Below are 19,441 nucleotides of genomic sequence, written 5' to 3'. Positions count from 1 at the left end.
GGCGGGGACACCTCCCGGCATGCCCCGCGGCCCCGCCCGCCGCATCCCGTCGTGCCTCGCGCCGCCCCCTTTGCGGGTGCCGCGGCGTCACGGCCCCGGCGGAGCGGCCCCGCCCCCTCGCCGCTGCCGGCCAATCGGCAGGCGGGCTGCGGGCCGAGCGGCCAATGGGGCGCGGGGGCGCGGCGCGTGGCAGCGGACGCCGGAAGCGCTCGGCGCCGCCATCGTGCGGGAGGCGGGGGCGCGGCCGCGGGGCGGGGCGGGGTGGGCGGGGCCTGCGGGCCGGGCCGGGCCGGGCCTCCCTCGGCCTCCGCCGCCCTCCGCCGCCAGCCCCGGGCCCGGAGCTTCCCCCCCCTCCCCCCCGCCCCCCTCCCTCCGTCCCCCGCCGCCCTCGCGGGGCCCGGCCGGTCCCGCCGCAGGGAGGATGGGGCAGCCGCGGCGGCCGGGGAACGGCAGCGGCCCGGCGGCGCCATGACCGGCGAGAAGAAGAAGAAGAAGCGGCTCAACCGCAGCGTGCTGCTGGCCAAGAAGATCGTCATCCGCGACGGGGCCGGCGTGAGTGGCGGCGGCCGGGGCCGGGAGCGGGGCCGGGGCCGGGGCCGGGGCCGGGAGCGGGGCCGGGGGGCTCCCCGCCTGCCGCCGGGCCCCGGCGTGGCCCCGGGGCCGCCCCGCGCCGCCCGCCCGCGGCCGGGAGCCGGCGGGGCCGGTGCTCGGTAGCGCCCCGCGCAGGGCGAGCTGCCCCCGGCCCGCCTGGAGAGCCCCGGGCCCGCTCGGTGTGGGGGCAGCTGCCCGGCGGGGTGCGGCCGGGACCGGGACCGGGCTGGGCTCGGTCCGTGCCTTCCCCCCCACAGCCCGGTCGGTGCCGTGCCAGAGGGGGGTGGAGCGGGGCGGGAGGGGGGAGGGGGGCGCCGCTGCCCTCCGCAGAGCGGTGGAGGAGCGAGGGGGTGACGGCCCCGTGCCTCATCACCGGCCCCGCGCCTCCCCCCGCTGGGGGTCGCCTCCTGCTGACGGCCGCCCCCCGGGCAGGGAGCCCCCCGTGCCGGAGCTGCTGCCTGGTTTTGGAGGCAGCCGGTTCCAAGGCCGTTCTCACGGATCCCGTGCCCGGTGTTGGCACAGTGCCTTCCTTCCCTCACGGCCCCCCCTGGGCTCCCCGTGTGGCCGCAGTGGGGGGGCTGTGGGAGCCGGGGGGTTGGGCTGGGGGAGACGCTGCTCCTCACCTGCCAGGTTCCTGGAATTCCTGCCCCGGGTGCCCCTCAGCAGGGAGTGCAGGAGGTGAGGTAGGGGTAAAGGCGCAGGTTGGTGTGGTGCAGGGAGCGATTTCTGTATCGCCAGCACAGTGGAGGAGCGCCAGGTGGTTGTGAGCACGTTAATGGAAAAGCTCCTTCCCTGGGCCTGGAAGAAACGCCCCTGGATGTGAGGTTTGCCGTAGCAGATCCAGGATCCATTTGGGTCTGGGATTTGTGCGGCTGATGGGAGTTTGTTTTTACCTCCTGGGTACCCTGCAAGTCACGGGGAGCTGTCTGAATTGCTGGGGTGGTTTCATCAGCGATGCATCAGGGCAAGGACGCGCCTCTCGCTGAGTTCAAACCATCGGGGCTAACACGAGGAGTTGGTTCCCTTCGAGCAGCACGCTGTGCTCCTGAACATCTGCTCTGTGCAGTTCCCCGATGGCATTCACGTGAAACCGGGGGGCTTTCCTCCAGCTCCTTGCGAGCCAGGGACTGCAGGTGTGTTCGCATGGCCACAGGAACAGCCAAGGGGCTCGGTGAGGGGAGGACAAAAGCTGCCCCAGAAGTGTTGTGAGACCCTTAAGGAAAGAAAGTTAGGCAAGGCCTTGAGGGGTTCTGTGTTGTTTTCGTTTGTTTTTTAACTGATCCGAGGGCTTTGCCTTTCCCACCGTGCCAGGCACCTCCTAAATGCCCGGAATCTCTGCGCGTGCCGCTTCAAAATACGCGTGGTGGAGGGGTGGAAGGACGGTGGCTTCAGTCACCTTTAGGGAAAGCTCAACGGTGTCCGAGGCACTAATTCTTAGGAGGGGTGGGGAGGAAGAAACAGAAACACAAAAGCAGTTGGCTTTTAGGAGAGGCAGGGACTGGTAGAGCCCAGGAGGGGGAGGCTGCAGCGGGCGTTTGTCTTGGCCGGTCGCAAATCACCTCGAGGATACCCGAGGTCAGAGCTGGCGTTCAGGTGCCCAGCCACACGTCTCGAGCCCCAGCCCAGGATGTGTGCGTTGTTTAACGATGAGCTTTGTTTTGCAGCGACAGGGGATTGGAGAGCCCAGCGTGTACCATGCCGTGGTGGTGATTTTCCTGGAGTTCTTTGCCTGGGGCTTGCTGACCACTCCGATGCTAACGGTGAGTGCGTCTCCGTGGGGGAGCTGCCTCGCGCTGACGTGAGACCACCTTGGGATGCCGAGGGTGGAGGTAGGGATGATTTCCCTGCAGTTCCCGACCATGTCAGGTTGTGCTCCCTCCGTGAGGTCCCATCAGTGACTGGCTCAGGACTTAACAGCTGTGGTTAGCAGCAGCGAAGGCAGCTCCGCAGTTGAGCACAAAGTTAGGCTTTGGTTAAGGAGCTGGAAACCTCCGAGTGGGCAACCTCAGGAAAACTGCTCAGCTTCCTGAATTTGTTTTGTGGTGGTGGTGTGGCAGCTTGTGCTCAAATCTAATGCGCCATGCACGTTTTTGAGCTGACCTCTGATACCTGGGTAACTACAGAAAAGGAGTCTTTGTTGCTTATGTGAAGAGGTGTGTAATGGTCGCTTAGTAGTATAAAATGCAAATCAGACGGGTGGTACAAAAGTGGGAGAGAAGAACAGAAAAGTTTTGTGGTCTCATGTAGTGAACAGTGGGAAATCAGATGGAACAGGGATGGAGAAAGGCATATTTCCAACAAGCTTAGCTTTGCCCACGTGTTCTGGAATACTTTACAGACCAGAGAGGTGAGGTAGAGCTCCACGTGGAGACGCAGCAGCGGGGCTCTCATAGGGTGCTCCCTGCTGTGCTCTTCCAGGCTTCTGGCTGTCAGGTGCTTGCAGAAGTGGGTTGGTACCGTGTACAAGTTGCCAGCTTGCTCTTTCTCTTTTTTTTTTTTTTTTTTCTCACCCCTAGGTCTTACACCAGACTTTTCCTCAGCATACGTTCCTGATGAATGGCCTGATTCATGGAGTCAAGGTAAAGAATTTTCCTTCCACTCTCACAGGCACCTGTAATGAAGTCTAACCAGTGCCTGGGCTTGCATTTAGTCTGAGATGAGTGTGAGGAGGGACAAGTCATTATAATCAATGTCATTTGCTGATGTTAACCTGTGTTTGATGCACAGATTTCAGTGTGGATTGTTCACTGCCAATCCTAATGGAAAAGGAAGAGTTGATAGAGCAGGAAGATTGGGTAGCTCGTGTAGCTGATTGACAGCATTGTGTGCTGTTTGGTAGTGTGGGTCTGGGGCTGTAGCAGCTCTGTGTTTCAGCAGAAGGTATTCTAGATCAGCATGAGATCAACCTTGTAACCATACTGCAGAGAATCACAAAACAAAAAATCAATGGCATCTGAACTAAGCTGGCCTCGCTGGGCTCTCTTCAAGCAAAGCAGGAATATGCTTTGGTACGGCAGGTGGACACAGTGGTTTGAACGAGGCAGGCATTCCCAGAGTAGAATTCAAGGAAACCACATTGACCAGGTGGTAGCCACGTGTTCTGACTCAGGAGTATGGCAAGACAGGTTTCTGGGCACTGCTTCAGGCAGAAGGATCTCAAAAATGGCTTCAAAGAGGTTTCCTTGGAGGTGAGTTTGGCACGTAAAGGCTCTTCCCTGCCCGCTTCAGGTCTGAAAGACGTTGAAAGGCATTAAGCACAAATAAAATTGTTCAATGGCCTTGGCCAGGTCTGTCTTATCTCCAGCTATGAGAGAAAGCTTTCCCTAGAACCGTAGCAGATGTTAATGCGATGGAGCTGTGCCAGCATCTTTTTAGGTACTGGCAGGGTGACTCCCTGCTGCACGAGTGTGCATGGGAAGACCACAGCTGCAGGCTGAGCAGCTGCAGAGAGCGGGAAGTGATTGGGGTATTTAGCAGCGTCTAGCTGATAGAGGATTTGTTTCCCATTAAAAGGATGCGAGCAGTTTAATGAACTGTTATGTTTTGGTAACGTTGCCTGCTTGTAGAAAATAGGAATGGATTGTCTCCTCTTATTTTTATCTCCAGATTAAATCTTCAAAAGCTCTTGCTGTCAACAATCGGAATTTGACTAGGGGGTTTCTCTCTGTCATTCTGTCTCTTTTTTTAGGGTTTGCTTTCTTTTCTAAGTGCCCCACTGATTGGTGCTCTCTCTGATGTCTGGGGCAGGAAATCCTTCCTCCTCCTCACTGTCTTCTTTACATGTGCGCCAATTCCCCTTATGAAGATCAGTCCATGGTGAGTTTGCTCTTGTTACAACCGAGAGGTTCTTAGAAGAAGAGAGAGCGTGAAGCTGGGTGATGGAGGATTTGCTGGTGTTGCATTTGGGGGTGAGCTGGCAGTGGCTGTCCGATGGAGAAGGAGCCTGGGCACGTCCCCGTTCCTCAGCCTGGAGAATGATTCATGTGCCCAGTTCCACCGGAGGGTTCAGTTTCAGGAGGAAGTCTTTCTTACCTCACCTGCTGTCTGTTCTCCTAAGGGGTGTGTTATGGCTATCAAGGAATGTTTCCTTCCTGTGCCGTGCCATAAAATAGGGGGAAAACAGGCCATAAAACTTCATAGGCTGCGAGACTGAAGCTTGGTGTTACTGAACCCTTTGTGATGCAATGAAATAGGATGGACAGAAGGAAGAATACGTGAGAGGCAGTAAATCAGCAGGTGTAGACTCCACCAAGTGTTTGGTCTCTAACTTTGCCTTTGGTAACGTCTCTTTCAGGTGGTATTTTGCTGTCATTTCCATGTCTGGAGTCTTTGCTGTCACGTTTTCTGTGATTTTTGCCTACGTTGCTGATATCACACAGGAGCATGAGCGCAGCACAGCGTATGGCTTGGTAAGGAGCCAGACAACGGGCTTGCCTCTCGAAGGAAATACTTGGGGCTTCATGGTTAGGAGCGGTATAAAACTAGGCTGGGATACTTACTGACAACAAGCCTGAGCACCGTATCTGCTGCAAGATGATAGGCACGTCACTGATAACACTGATAATACAGTCTCCCTGTTCTCATTTCTCTGTGACTGAGCACAGGGAGTGAGCTAATTCCTCCAAGATTTGAATCCTAGCCCTATCCTTGCCTGGCCTTCAAACCACCCTGGTCTGTCAGCTTCTTTGCACCACAGAAGAGGTCAGGCTGTGATGCCAGCATGTGTACAAGCAGCCTGTGATCATGCCCTTCCTATGTTGAAAGTACTGGATATGAATTGTTAGGATAGTTTTAATTGCCCTTTGCTAGAACTTACCCTAGTTTGCACCAAGAGAACGTGCCATCTTCCTGTGTGCAGGAGTCCCGGTCCACCTGGATTATCTCCATCAAAGATATCAAAATTAACACCCTCGGGTTACTGTGGAGGAGAAAATAGGCTCTACCAGGAATAGGCTGTATTAATTTTTCGTGCTTCCAGGTGTCAGCCACATTTGCTGCTAGTCTGGTCACAAGCCCAGCCATCGGTGCATACCTTTCCCAAGCCTATGGTGATACCCTGGTGGTTGTGCTGGCTTCAGGTGTTGCTTTGCTGGATATTGGTTTCATCCTACTGGCTGTGCCAGAATCCCTGCCAGAAGAAATGCGCCCAGTCTCCTGGGGAGCTCCAATCTCGTGGGAACAAGCAGACCCATTTGCTGTAAGTAATCTTGCTGCTGATTTTCTGCACTCTGGTAATATTTATAGGTGCTTTAGTTCTGCTATTTCTCTCAAATGAAAGATGAATTCCACAGAAGGTGAAGGTAAACACTCTGTTGACAGAGTTAAAGTGACAGCAGACTGCACACATCTAAAGCTGTCTGGCAGCTTCTAACTGACCTTGTGTAGCTACAGAACATCTAAGAGCAGCTCCAGAAGTCTTGCAAAAATTCCTCATTCCAGGGTAAAGGTTGATGTAATTTTAATATCTGGTCTGGTGTGCTGTGACTGTGTTCACATATTCACCTGAGATGCCGGGCGATCTTTGCTGTTTATGAGCACGAGGTGTTTATGGGGGGCTCTTCTAAACGAGCAGGTCTGGTCTGGTTCAAGCGTTCACTCCTTGGATATAAGGTGGTAGCTTAAACACTTCTGCTTTCTCTGTACCTGGAAAATATGTAATGGTTTTAACTTTTTTTTTCCCTTCCCTTTTCTATAGTCCTTGAGGAAAGTGGGTCAGGATTCTACTGTGCTGCTCATCTGCATCACCGTCTTTCTCTCCTACCTTCCTGAAGCTGGCCAGTACTCCAGTTTTTTCCTGTACTTGCGACAGGTCAGTCTCTTGTGATAAGGGAAGGCTCTGAATGCAGAAACCTGGCCTAGAAATATTGTCTGAGCTGCATGTACACAAGAACCTAATCTTAGCAAATAGCTTGGTAAAGCTGAAACCATAATTAATAGTGACATGTTCCAGCTTTCCTAAAAAATGTGACCACTCTGTAGGCATTTTATTTCGGTGAGGTAATGGAACGTACGGTTGTTTAATGTTTAAGTGTCTGATAAGACGTGTCAATAAATGTTAGTGACATTGGTGGAGTGGCTTCTGTTGTATGGTACAAATGTCTTGCCTGAAAAGTCCCTTTTTGGCCCTTCTACAGGTCATTGGTTTTTCCTCTGAGACTGTGGCAGCTTTTATTGGTGTAGTTGGAATTCTCTCTATACTGGCTCAGGTGAGAAGCGATGTCTGTCTGTGCTCTAACAGTCTGGTTGTGAGAGTGTCCTAAGCTTCTGATAATGGGGGCAGGTGACTTCTCAAAATCCCTGTGGCCACTCAGACATCGTCAGTGCCACACACAGGTACCTGTGGTCCCTCTGTTCTCGTCTTTTGGACGTAGCTCTTGTTGCTGAATTGTGGCCCCGCATTGCTCTGTGAAACTCCATAGATTTTGCTCTGACTGCCATAAAAAGGACTGGGCTGGTTTCTATTAGAATGGAGGAGTGCCTGTGCGTGACAGATGGCAGCAAGAGTTCCCTGATTCCTGTCCTCTTCCGGCATTGTCATCTCTCTGCACTTACTCTGAAAGCACCTGTCTTTCTCTTACTTCCAGACAGTAGTGTTGGGAATTCTCATGCGTTCGATAGGAAATAAAAACACCATCCTACTGGGACTAGGATTCCAGATCCTGCAGCTTGCCTGGTATGGCTTCGGATCACAGCCTTGGTAAGCATTTGCCCGCGCTGGTTTACTGGCGTGTGCAGGTTTCTCCCTCGGTGCCAGGTCCCTGTCCCCCACCAGAGGGAGATGCTGCTCCGCCTGCGGTGCTGGTCTGCAGCTGCTGGTCGGGAGCCTGCCTCCTGACCGCGGCCTCTTTCTCTCCAAGGATGATGTGGGCAGCAGGGGCTGTGGCTGCCATGTCCAGCATCACCTTCCCGGCCATCAGCGCCATGGTGTCTAGGAATGCAGACCCTGACCAACAGGGTAAGTACCTGATGATTTGTCTGATGGGCAGGCTCATCCAGCAGCACTTCAGATCACAAGTGTTCTACTTGGCATCGGTGGTGGCGGGGCGGGCAGCAGTGTCTGTGCCAGCTGCAGGCTCTCTCTTTTTACTCGGTGGCAATGACACTGCCTGGTGCTTGGCCGTAGCTGGTGCTTTGGGAGGGAGTTCTTGAATAATGCATGCAGATGTTCAGGGTCGCCTGGCAGGGGTAGAGAGGAGACTGCTGTTTGATCATTCACCTGCTTCCATTTTGACCCTGAGCCCTCCGCCCTGGCTGCGTTAAACTCCAACTCAGCTCGAAGTTCTGCTGATGTGCCCTCCTCGTTCGATTTATTGTAGAAAGTGACAAGCACAGCATTACTTGTTTTTTGTGAAACCTGGTATTGTGCTAAACTAATTGCCAGCTCACCGCTTCATCTGTAGAGTGTGTGACAATCTAGACCTGAATGTTTGGTACTGTCTTTAAGTAAGTAAGCACCCTTAAATAAAATAAGTATCCTCAGAAAGCTGGAGGCAAATCTGTTTTTTCCTCACTCTGTCCCCAGGTGTAGTGCAGGGGATGATCACTGGAATTCGGGGTCTGTGTAATGGCCTGGGGCCAGCTCTCTATGGCTTTGTCTTCTATCTCTTCCACGTTGAGTTGAATGAAATGGCTGAGGTGGAAACTTTGGGTAAGGCCTCCAAACCTAACATGGCCAACCCGACGGATGAGGTAACCGCTTCGGCTTTCATTCGTTTTGTTGGGCTGCTTCTGTCCTTGCTCTAAGTGTTAACCGTTTCTCTGTTTTGCCCTACAGAGCAGCATTATCCCGGGGCCTCCCTTCCTGTTTGGGGCCTGTTCTGTCCTCCTGTCGCTCCTGGTGGCCTTGTTCATCCCGGAACACAACCTTGCACTGAGATCAGGCAGCCACAAGAAACACAGTAACGGCGCCCAGACCCATGCCCACAGCCCGCAGGCTGGAGGCTCGGATGGCAAGGAGCCCCTGCTGGAGGACAGCAGCGTATGAGGTTGGGAGGGAAGGACCTGGCTTGCGTCTCAACTCCAGATCGAGGATGGACTTAGCCGGTTGGGGCCTGGGGAGAGAGGGTGGGAGGCGAGAAGAAACGAGGTAACAGACTGTACCACTAACAGCTCATGTGAAGGGAAAGGGTTTCCCTTCAAGCCAAATACACCCAGCTGGTGCAAAAATGGAATTGTATCATCTGGGGCGGATGGAAAGGGGAGATACGGAACTGCTCCGCATGAAGGGATAGCTGTTCAAAGCAAACCTGCCCTTGTTGTGAACACTGAACTTCACGGTGTGACCTGCCAAATCCTCAGCTCGCCAGTGAAAAATTAAGGAGCTAGCATTGTCTTTGTTCTAATGTGAACTAACTCATGTGCCAGCCAGAATAAAACAAGGCATCTGTTACATGCCCCCGTCCCCTTATGTAACTGGTACTTGCTGCTGATCCCATCACAGCTGAGCTGGCCAACCTCAGCGCGGGAGAGGCTGGGAAGCTGTTCCGCAGTGTGAGCAGCCCATGCTCCGGTAATACACCAGTAAAAACTGTGCGTGCGTGGAGGAAGATTGCACAGCCAACAGCTGCAAGTAGGTCCTCGCTCCTTCGGCATGTGTTGAATTTGCCCGTTCTGGTCCAAGCGATGCTTAGACAAGAAATTGGTTTTGTTCTTAATTCCCAAGACGGAAGGGGCAGATGATAGCGAATTTTATGAATTACAAATGCTTAGATGGTCAACAACATTTGTATTTCTGGTTGGCGGGTTTGCTTGGCTTGGTTTTTGTTACGGTGATGTAACATTTGTCTGTCTCTACCTCCAGAGGTGGTAGGTAGAAGGATTTTTTGGAAACCTTTTTGTGGAACTGGAAAATAGTTCTTGGAAAGGTTGGAGGAACAAGCAAACTCTGCTAAGCACTTTGTTAAAGTGTGGCTTCCTGAGAGAAAGGTCAGAGAAGTAGCTGTTGAGCACTTTTTATGAAGCATGTTGATTTTTTTTTTTTTCCCCAGACTCTTGCCATCTTGATATTAAATAATGAGTGTGGTTTGTTTTTCTCGGTCCAAAAGAGCCTGTTGATGATTGCAATTGGTTTGAACTTGCAGGTTTGGATTCCACGTAGCATTTCTGAGCCTGCTCTGAAGGGTTTCATTTTGTTGAAAGATGAAGTTGCAACCTCCGCTGCAGGGTTCAGCCCAGCTTAGAAAGAGCAGCAGATACTTGAACTTGAGTGCTATGGAAGGAGTTAAGGCAAACGTGCAGGGAAACTTTGGTTGTTTATAGGTACAGAGATACTGAAGTGGGCAGAAAACAGTTGTTCTCATTTGAGTGAGATCAGAGGTAATGGCATTGAGCAGTCAGTGGGGAAGTAAAGGCCAAACTGGGAACACTTAAGAAATTAGTTGCTAAGGGAATTGAGGGTACAGAGGCCAAAAATAGTCCTGTCTCGTCATGGGATCTGTGTAACAGCTGCCAAGTTCTCTGGTGGCGATCGATCCTCTGTAGGTTCAGGACAGGTAATTTAAAGGAGGAAGGCCAGAAGGGAGCCCTGACTTCATGTCTCGGTTCTTTGCAAATGGGTGATCGTGGCCGGTGCTGCGCCTGTGCAGCGCTGACCACAGATGCCATTTGCCTCTGGGTTTAATGAAGAATGTCAGCTGGACAACCCTGAAGATCTCGGTGCCCTGAGAGCAGGCACGAGCATGGGGAGCAGCGCTGTCAGTTCCCTTCTGCTGGGCTGCCTGCCCCAGGAACGTGCAGGGGACACGAGCCCCGGGGTGTTTTCAGCTTCTGACCTCTTCCGTGAGCTGTCAGAGGGAGCCCGTTACTGCCGGCCCTGGACAGATGGAGACCTGCAATTTTTGTGTATGTCCCTTAAAAGCCTGTCAGATACTCACAGTGTAGAATCCCTGCTTGCCTAGACTGGGCTGAATTAATAGCGTATCGTCTGCGTACCAATTGTCTGGACCAGTTGGTCACTGGAGGCAGACGTTCAGGTGAAGTCATTCCTGTTTTGTTTATCACTAAGCGTGGCTGGTACCCAGATCCTGCAGTCAGAACGGTGAGAGCAGGTTATGTCTGAGCAGCTCCCTCGGACACCGAGGGTTTGCTTACGTGGATCCACTTCCAGGGCTGGAGAACAGAGCTAGCAGAAGGTCTCAGTGCGTGCTGGGTGCTCCAGTGTTCAGCTCGGTGTGGTGATGCCCCTCAGCTCCAGACCCACCTGGGATGGGCTGCACTGCGTGTGCGCAGCTCACTCCCAAAGAATGCCCAGTCACATCAGCTAGGCAACAACCCCACCTCTACTGCTCACAGAAATAGCTTTGTTAGGCTGCAGTATCACCGAGTAAATCTGGCGATTCGTTTATTTGCACTGCATTAAAATGAACTGAAGTAGTTTTGTCCCTCACACGCAAACGAAGTGGAATGAGACTGAATCGTTACCTCACGCGCACTGAGGCACTCAGCTTCACGGGTACAATATAGCGGAACGTTACAAAAAAGACGAGCGTAATTTATATATTATAAAGTATATAGATATATATTTTTAAAAGTCCTTTCCTTTATTTAATAGTTTATCGAGACAGATGCGTTTCTAATCTCATTCCCTTTGGCACCACTGCTGCTGCCGGCAGCACCTCGGCTCCCGTTCCCTTCGGGCAGCAGAACGGAGCGGGCGAGCTCCACTCCTTGGTCCTCTGTCACCACGAGATATCGGAGTTCCCAGCGGTGCTGACGTCCTCAGCACGTGAGTAGCTGGCCTGAGGTGCTCTGGGATGCTTCTTCAGCCCCCGAGCCTGGGGCCAGAAGATGCTGCAGGTCCCCGAGGCGTCTCTCAGCTGCAGGCTGCCTGCTGGAGAGGCTCCACCACCGAGGTCTCTTCACCTGCCTCTGCAGCACAGGAGCGCCGCAGGGACTGTCCCGTAGTGCCAGGTAGCGGGGTGGAGGTGAGCTGAGCACCTGCCCTTTGCTGGGACAGCACGGGGCCGGCTCACACGGGGGAAGCTGTGTCCTGAGCCCCCCGAGCCTGTGGTGCTGAGCACCTGCACTGGAGGTGGGGCTGCCCATGGCAGCGGGGCTGCTCGCCCTCCCCAGAGATGTCACTCGCGTGGGCGCTGTGAGTGGGCAGGGATTTGTTTCCACGTTTCTGGAGCTTCTTTCCCTTGGTTTGGTGGGGGCCCCGTAGCCCCCCGCGACTCCGCTCCCTGTTAGGAGCAGGGACGTGACGCAGGGACATGAGCCACCCTTCGGCCTTGTGAGTGAGAGGAGGGTTGGGCCAGGCTGCGGCAGAGCTGAAGTTACTGGACCTGAATGAAGAATCTCTAATTCTGAAGGGCTGGTAATTCCGCAGCGTCGCGTGGAGACTGGAACACGTGTACAGAGCACTCAGCATTGCCAAGTTTTGTTACTTTATATGAAAATGCAACTTTTTTAAAAGCCTTTTCTGAAAATCCCCTTGATCTGCGGTGTGATGCCTGAGCCTGGCTGTTCAGCGGCAGCACCCGACTGGCTGCAGGGAGCTGTAATTCAGGTCAGTAACAGCAATGCCCCAAACACAAGGCAAAAACAGGCTTAATTGCCCTTTGTCTGCAGCAGCACAGCTAATGGCAGCAGCTCAAGGGAGTTTAAAAATTGATCTTGTTGCATTAAACAAACAACGCACTAAACCACTGCTTTCCCTACTGCCGTTACTTTTGCAAATTAGTAACTTTTTACTTGTTTTTATTCTTTTCTTTGCACTTGAATGGCTGCTAATGTTTTATCATCTCTATAAAGTGGGGGCATGTGGCAAGCCCGTGTTCACCTAAGAATGGCTCTCTCTGAAGTTTGTTTACGATCGCGTGCGTTTCTGTATCTTTTTTAAGCTAACAATGAAATGTATTTATTTTAGTTCAAATTGTGTTTAGAACTGGCTAATCTCTCCCTCGGATGGATTATTTATTAAACTGCTTCTTTCCTGTTGTGTTGAAGCTCTCTGTTCCGATCAGTTTCCCCCGCCGGTGTTACCAGATGGCTTTTTGAGTCAGCCTCGTGCTTCTGAGCAGGACTTGTCTCAGCCCCCGGGGCTGTGCCGAAGGGATGGCTGCAAGCGTCTGCACCCGCGGCCGTGTCGCTCTCATCTCTCCTCAGTGGGCACAACTGGTCCAGTTATTTTCACCAATTTCTTATAGATATTCTGGAATAAAAAGTACTTGCAATCAATTCAAATTCACCCCAATGCTAGCGCAGCTCTCCGGATCTTCCTTAGAGCACGAGAACCACGCTGTCCTCACGGCTCTCCCTGCCTTGGTGCCCCAGACCAGGCGCTCTGAGCCACGGCCCCGCTGCTCATCTCGCTGTGGGTGTGAGCAAAACCCAGGAGTTCTCCAGGCAGCACGTGCAGGCAATATTTGCAGTGCAGGGCCCCCTTTGGGATGTGGAGGGGGGAGGAAAATGCTCCACAAGTGCAGTCGGGGCTGGGGCTGGCGTCTTGGGCAGGCGGGGGCTTGCTCTCAGGTTTGGGTGAGCCCCGAGGGCTGCTGCAGCCCCGTGCTCAGCCTCCGTCCCTCGCTCCTGCCCTGAGCCGTTATCGGGGAGCGCCCCCGGACCCAGGTGGGGGCTGCAGCACAGAGTTATTAGCATCCCAGACCCCATTGTCTTCATTTCCAGGCAGGCTTAATTTAGATCTTATCTTCCTCATTTAAGGGGTGGTGGTTTATTTATTTTTTTACAGTGCTTGAGGACGGTGCTGCTGTGAACAATGTCACAAGAAGGATGAGCAGATCCAGTCAGACCTTGGATGGGATGTGCTGCTGGATGGCCGATATCCTGTAATGAGCTGGAAATGCAATTAATCTGCTGTAAAATGTAGTGCCTTTTGTATTTGTTTCCTCTGTGCTTTTGAGCTTATTGTAGGTTTTTTTTTTCCTACCTTTATGGGTGGGGGGGCAGACCTCAGCTTGACACAGCGTCAGTGCACTGGAGGAAAAAGGAAGGCGTGCATAGTGCAAGTACAGCCTAGAATTCAAAACAGCTTTTTCTGTTTTCTCTCTTATCTTTTCTTCTTTTTTTTTCCTTGTATCGGGTGTTGGTGAGTGCTGGTGCTGACGGCTCGGCGGCGCGGTGGTATCCTGTGCTGGGGGCCAGCGCCCGTCCCGCTGCCGTCGCTCCGTCGCTCCGCCGAGCTGTTTTGAAGTTTGTTTCCTGAAAAACGCCTCCGGGACGAGTCTCGCCGAGCGAGAGTCCTCCCGGCTGTCAGGAAGGCGTGTGCTCAGCATCCAGGAGGAAAGTTTGAGCAGTTTCTTGAAAGTCATCGTTCCCTTTGCGCTGACCCTAAAGGTTTCCTGTTTCTTGGAAGTCCCAAAGTGCCTCAGCCTGCTCTGCCCGCCCGGTGTCTGTAACTCGCAGATCTCGCTCTCTTTTTTTGCCTTTTCTGGGGGGAGGCAGCTTTGTTCTCAACAGATGAAAAGCGTCACTCGTGTGCGCTTCCAGCCTGGGGAAAAAATCCCTCGAGTCCCGCAGAAGGGGGGAGCCCCTTCCTTCCTCCAGCACCCACCCTGCCCCTGCCCGGCAGCTCCCGGCCCCGCTGCCCCCCTGCCCATGGCTCCGAGTGCTTCACAAGTCCTGCGGCTCTGCTGGGCCGCTGTGCTCATGGGGTTGTGCAGGCCTGGCCCTTCCCTCCCCAGCTGCCTGCTGCAGCCCTTGCCACCCTCTGATCCTCTTCACCTCCTGGAGAAGTTTCCTTGCTCTTTGGTGCTCGAGAGCAAGAGAGAATCTTCCTGGGCAGCAGAAATGCCTGGAAATAACCACAGCAGCATCCCTGGGGCTCTGGGGAGAAAGGATGAGGAGGTGGTTTCCCAGCGTGGGCACTGCCTGGGGCACTCACTCATCCTTTGTGCTGCTGGGCGAGGGGTGCCCAAGGGGACGACTCCCCCATGGTCTGGGGGGAGCGTGGGTGAGGGCAGTGAGCACCCACGGCTCCCCCAGGGCCAGGCAATGGCAGGGGCCACGGGTGGCTGAGGGGATGTGGGTTTAGGACACGGAGGGCCCAGCGAGGTGCCTTAACACACCCAAACCTTGTGCTGGTGGCTCAGGGCTGTGAGGGCAGGAGCCAGGAGACTCCAGCACCGCTGTGGGTGTCCCCGCAGCACCCCCGGCATCGCTGCTGGGAAGAGCCCGGCTGGCGCGAGGAGCAGCCCTGCCCAGGGCTCGCCCCACCGAGGGGACCCAGGGTCAGAGGCCCCCATCTGTGGACCACGGCAGCTGCTGGGAGCTCTGGGAAGTGGCTCTGTTAACACAGGATGGAAGGAACAAAACCCCAGAGCCATTAATCACCGCGGCTTCAGCTGAATGTGCATATTCTGGTGGCAGCTGTTTACAGAGCACTTCCCCTGCCAGTGGGAGGCCTCCAGAACACGCCTGCTGGTTAATTGCCTCGGTCCCAAAAGGATGAGTGGCGTGCCCCGTGCCTGGAGCCACTTCTCAGGAGTGTTCCCACAGGGGAAGCGGCGGGTTCCCCTGGTTCCCGCACAGACTTTCCACCCCCTGCAAGGGGAGGTGTGGGGGGAGCGGGGGCATCCCCCCCTTTGGCACCTTCCCCAGCCGCCAGCCTGGCGGGATGGGATGGGCCCGGCTGGGCCCGACTCTGCCCGGGGAGCTGGGTAAGGACGAGGAGGCGATGCCAGGCCTGGCCTGGGAGCAAGGAGAGCTGCCGAGGGTGGGTAACACCAAGCCAACATCCACATGAAAACACTTCTTCCTTCTGACCTATAAAACCATCTTTCCCACGGACACCTACTTTTGTCCCTAAAAACAACAACTGGGAATAAATGCTGGGTGCAGCCCCTTGGGCTGGGTGCCTCCTCCCCACACCCGGGGGCTGCGCCTTCACAAGTTCACATCTCGGCCCCGAGCGCGGCGTTGGCTCGGTGTTTGGGACCGAGGGGCTGAGACGGGCTCTGGGGGACAAGCGGCCCTCTCAGCTCAGCAGGGCCCTGCTGGCCCCGGGCAGCGCAGGGTTGGTTTGGGGCTGTGGGGGCAGTGGAAAGCCAGGCACCCCGTGTCACCCCGCTCACCTGGCTGGCCCCCGGGCGATTTATTTCAGCTCCTGTTCCTGCCTGGAGCACCCCTGGGTGTCTGGGGTGAGCTGGGGCGGGAAGGCAGCCTGTCCTCCCCCTGCATGCAGCCTCTTGGCACAGAAGGAGTCAAATCCCCATGTTCTGGGGGGTTCCTGCTTGCTGGAACATGGGGCACCTGGCGGCACCTGGGCAGCCTGCACCGCGGCCGGATAGGGTGCGGGGAGAGCCGGGCAAGGGCGAGGTCCGGGCGAGTCTCAGGGCACCGCCGTCTGCCCGAAGCTGCCGGGGGGTGCGATGCAGCAGGAGCCCCGCAGGTCTGCAGAGCTGGGTGGGAGCTGAACTTTGAACAAAACGAGAAACCCCCTCTGGAAATACCCCGCTGGCGGGAAGGCCGGGGGCGGTTCTTGCAGGGCTTTAAGAAGGGCTGGGGACGGGGCTGGCAGCCAGAAGGGGACAGCCCCAGCCGGCAGCACTTGCTCCCCGACGAGAGGGAAGGAAGGAAAACCTCGGCTTGCTGCTGCCCGGCCCCGCGGGCGATGGAAGCGGCTCCTCTCCTCCTCCTCAGCGCACTGTGGGGCTGCAGCGGTGAGTGCCCGGGAGCCGTGCCGGTCCCTCGCCTGCTGGCCCAGGGCTCTGCTCCACGTGCCACCAGCAGAGCTCCTCTCCTTGCTCCTCACCCCTGCACCCAGAGCTGTGGTGCCCATGGCTGCTGTGTGTGTGACGGTGTGGTTCTGCTCCTCCGTGCTGCCAGGGGAGCAGCAGCGCTCCCTGGATGAAAACTGAGGCGAGAAGGGGTGCCAGGGCTCATCACCCACAAAACGGCTGGCAGGTCTCGGTGGTAGAGCCTGATCTGGCTGCGATGCCTGCGCTGTGGTGCCCTGGCTGGCTCCTGCTGCAGGAGCATTGGCTGTGATGAGCCGCCCCTACGAGCTGTGCCCCCCACAGCCATGGGAAGGGCGTTGGGTGGTGCCTGAGTGCGACTGTTCGGCAAACAGGGAGCCAAAACTGTGTCTGCTTCGCTTTCTGTGTCTGTTCCCCTCGCTAACGCCCCGCGGTTCCTCTTCCTTCTCCCAGGACGACCGCTCGCTGAGATGGTGGTGGAGCCGCGGGAGCCGCTGGTGCGGTACGGGGACGCGGTGCAGCTGAACTGCTCGCTGCCCTGCACGGGCGCCATGGTGCAGTGGAAGGGGCTGGACACCAACCTGGGCAGCATCGACTTCTTCCCCACCCACAGCGTCCTGCACATCAACAGCGCCGAGGTGGCCACGGAAGGCATCAAGATCTGCCAGGGCAGCTGCGGCGAGGAGCACTACCAGAAATCCGTCCACCTGAAGGTTTACTGTAAGCACCCCCACCCCTTCCCCCGGCACCCCCCCTGCACCGCCCTGAACTCCCCAGGGCCATGGGAAGTGGGGCCGAGGGTCACTTTTTGCGCTCCCTGGTTCCCCTCGCAGCCCTCCCGGACACGCTGCAGCTCGATGCTCAGCCGCCTGCCCTGGTGCCGGGTCAGCCCGCCACGCTGCGCTGCTCGGCCCAGCGCGTGTACCCCCTCAGGGAGCTGGTGGTCACCTGGTACCGGGGGGACCAAGAGCTGCAGAGGGATGGCCCTGATGCAACGGAGACCGACGAGGAGCTGTTCGACATCGAGGCCACGCTGCGGGTAGCGGGGGAGGACGTGGCGGAGGGCGTGCTGTTCAGGTGCAAGCTGACACTGACTGTCAGGACGGAGACCTTCACCCGCGAGGCGTCGGTGGCTGTGAGCGCAGGGGGTGAGTGCCGGGGCTGGAGCTGGGGGCCCTGCAGTGCCCTGTCTGCTGGAGCCCACCCCCACCAACAGGCACTGCTTGAAACCACTGCAGGAGGGTGACAGCACTCCTTGCCGTGCTGCACTGCCCCCGTCCCCGCTGCTGCGCCGGGCGTGCTGCTCTGCTGCTGCTCCCTGCCCAAGGGTGCTGTGCTCGGGGGGGAGGAGGCAGCCAGGGCAGGCAGAGGGGGCATCGCCACGGGGATAACGCGAGGGACGGGCACTGCCGCGGCTCTAAGGCTGCCTGGGCCCCTCTGTGTTCGCAGCTGTGGCAGAGCAGCCGGCAGCCGTGGTCACCTCCACGGGGAGCCCCCGCACCACGACAACCACGATGGGGAGCCTCAGCACCACCAGGCCTGTGCCCACCACGGCGCTGTCCCCAGAGCCGGGTGACCCCATGCGTGATCCCACCTCAGCCCTGACCACTGCATCGCAGGAGCCCAAGACCACCTCAGAGCAGGCTGCTGCTACTGAACCCCCCCCAGAGGAGCGCTCCACTCCTCGGGCCCCTGTGGTGGGCAGCCCCTCTGCACATCCGGCCACTGCCACGGTTCCCAGCTCCAGCCCCACGAGCCCCCCAGCCGGGGGCCTGGCCGAGGCAGAGGGCACGGCTGTGGGTGGCACCAGCCGGGGCTCCCACGCAGTGGGGATGGGGACAGCACCCGCCTGCAGCCTGCGGATCTGGTCGCTGCCTCCCAACGGGACGCGGGGCAGGGCCCTGAGCATCAAGTGCCACGCGCAGTGCGCTCACAATGCCACCGTCCGCTGGCTGCGCACCCCCGTGGCCCTGTCGCAGTACCGGGAGGAGGTGGCGGGCAGCGGCTCCACACTGCAGCTGGACCACGCTGAGCCCCGGCACCAGGGTCACTACCAGTGCATCCTGCAGGGCCACCACTCCCAGGCGGTCAGCCTGCAGCTGGTGGTCTCGGACGGTGAGTGCGGCTCCGCGGCCCCTGCATTGCCCCCCACGCACATCCCCCTGTGCTGGGGCTTTGGGGCATTACACTCAGCCCCAGGTGCCTGCGTCTACCCGTCCTCCTTGTGCCTTTGCAGATGTGTTCAGTGCTGACCCTGCCATAGCCATGGGGACAACGATGTCACTCCTGGGACTGATAGTGACCGGCATCGTATCTCGTCGCCTGTGGAAGCGATTCAAGTCGCAGTATGAACTGTCCTAAGAGCGGGGACTGCCTGTCACTGCCCCATCACTGCACCAGTCCCTGCCGTCGTCCTGCCCGCTGCGGGGCTCTCCCAGCTGCAGGAAGCCGAGCTCTGACGGAGCCGGGCAGCCCGGCCCCAGCAATGGGACCGCAGGAGCTGCTGGGGCGCAGGGTACTGCCCTGAGACCCCACAAAGAGCAGCCCCGGGCCCGGGGGGAGCTGCCCCTGCACCTCTCTGAGCACGGCCGCCCCTGCGCTCCCTCGCCCCAGGCAGGCCCTGGAGGCCGGCAGGGGAGCAGGGCCGGGATCTGGGACCTGCGAGCGGCCGCCGCTCCTCGGGGCCCTCCCTGCGCCCAGCGGTGCCAACGGGGCTGCGACGCACGAGGCCGAGGCGTCCCCACAGCCCCGCGGCTCCAGCTGAGCCCCGACGGGGCAGCGAGAGGGGGGCGGCCGGGGCCAGGAGGGACCCGGGGAGCTCGGCCGGGGCCACCACAGGCCCAGCACCGCTGCGGGTGGCAGCGGCTCCGCACGGCCTGCGGGCGCTGGGCGTCAGAGAAGGGCACCACAGGGGGCCGAATAAAGGCTGCGTTGGGTGCTCTGGGCTCACTGGGCTGTGTTTGGGTTCATTTGGGTGTTCACTTTGGTGCGTTTGGGCTTATTGGGTCGCTTTTGGGTTTGTTTGGTTTTATTTGGATTTATTTGTGCCCTGAGGCTGTTCCCGTGGCTCTGTCCCGCTGTCCCCCGTGCAGGCCGCGGCCACGCCCGGCAGCGACAGCGGCGGCCCCACGGCCACGGCCCGGCCCCCGGCGGCGCGGGGCCCCCTGCCCGGAGCAGCCATGGCGGCCGGGGCGCCT

General features: G+C 57.3%; 2 protein-coding genes across 2 annotated transcripts; both read left to right on the top strand.

The window, feature by feature from the left end:
• The first annotated feature begins 248 nt into the window (after positions 1–248).
• LOC137844757 (hippocampus abundant transcript 1 protein-like) lies at positions 249–8,982 on the top strand. The gene is made up of 13 exons (XM_068661289.1): positions 249–374; positions 417–552; positions 2,256–2,351; positions 3,108–3,170; positions 4,280–4,407; positions 4,886–5,000; positions 5,570–5,788; positions 6,287–6,400; positions 6,726–6,797; positions 7,176–7,288; positions 7,449–7,546; positions 8,114–8,280; positions 8,366–8,982. The coding sequence occupies exons 2-13, from the start codon at positions 469–471 to the stop codon at positions 8,573–8,575; spliced, it is 1,479 nt and encodes a 492-aa protein (XP_068517390.1). The 5' UTR covers positions 249–374; positions 417–468; the 3' UTR covers positions 8,576–8,982.
• A 7,042-nt stretch (positions 8,983–16,024) lies between these two features.
• MADCAM1 (mucosal vascular addressin cell adhesion molecule 1) lies at positions 16,025–19,193 on the top strand. The gene is made up of 5 exons (XM_068661288.1): positions 16,025–16,208; positions 16,698–16,964; positions 17,078–17,392; positions 17,694–18,359; positions 18,481–19,193. The coding sequence occupies exons 1-5, from the start codon at positions 16,160–16,162 to the stop codon at positions 18,603–18,605; spliced, it is 1,422 nt and encodes a 473-aa protein (XP_068517389.1). The 5' UTR covers positions 16,025–16,159; the 3' UTR covers positions 18,606–19,193.
• Positions 19,194–19,441: the final 248 nt, after the last annotated feature.

The sequence above is a fragment of the Anas acuta genome, chromosome 26 (assembly GCF_963932015.1).
Source record: "Anas acuta chromosome 26, bAnaAcu1.1, whole genome shotgun sequence".
Lineage (NCBI taxonomy): Eukaryota > Metazoa > Chordata > Aves > Anseriformes > Anatidae > Anas > Anas acuta.
The sequence above is the reverse complement of the archived record's forward strand: the minus strand, read 5'-3'. Positions and strand labels throughout refer to the sequence as shown.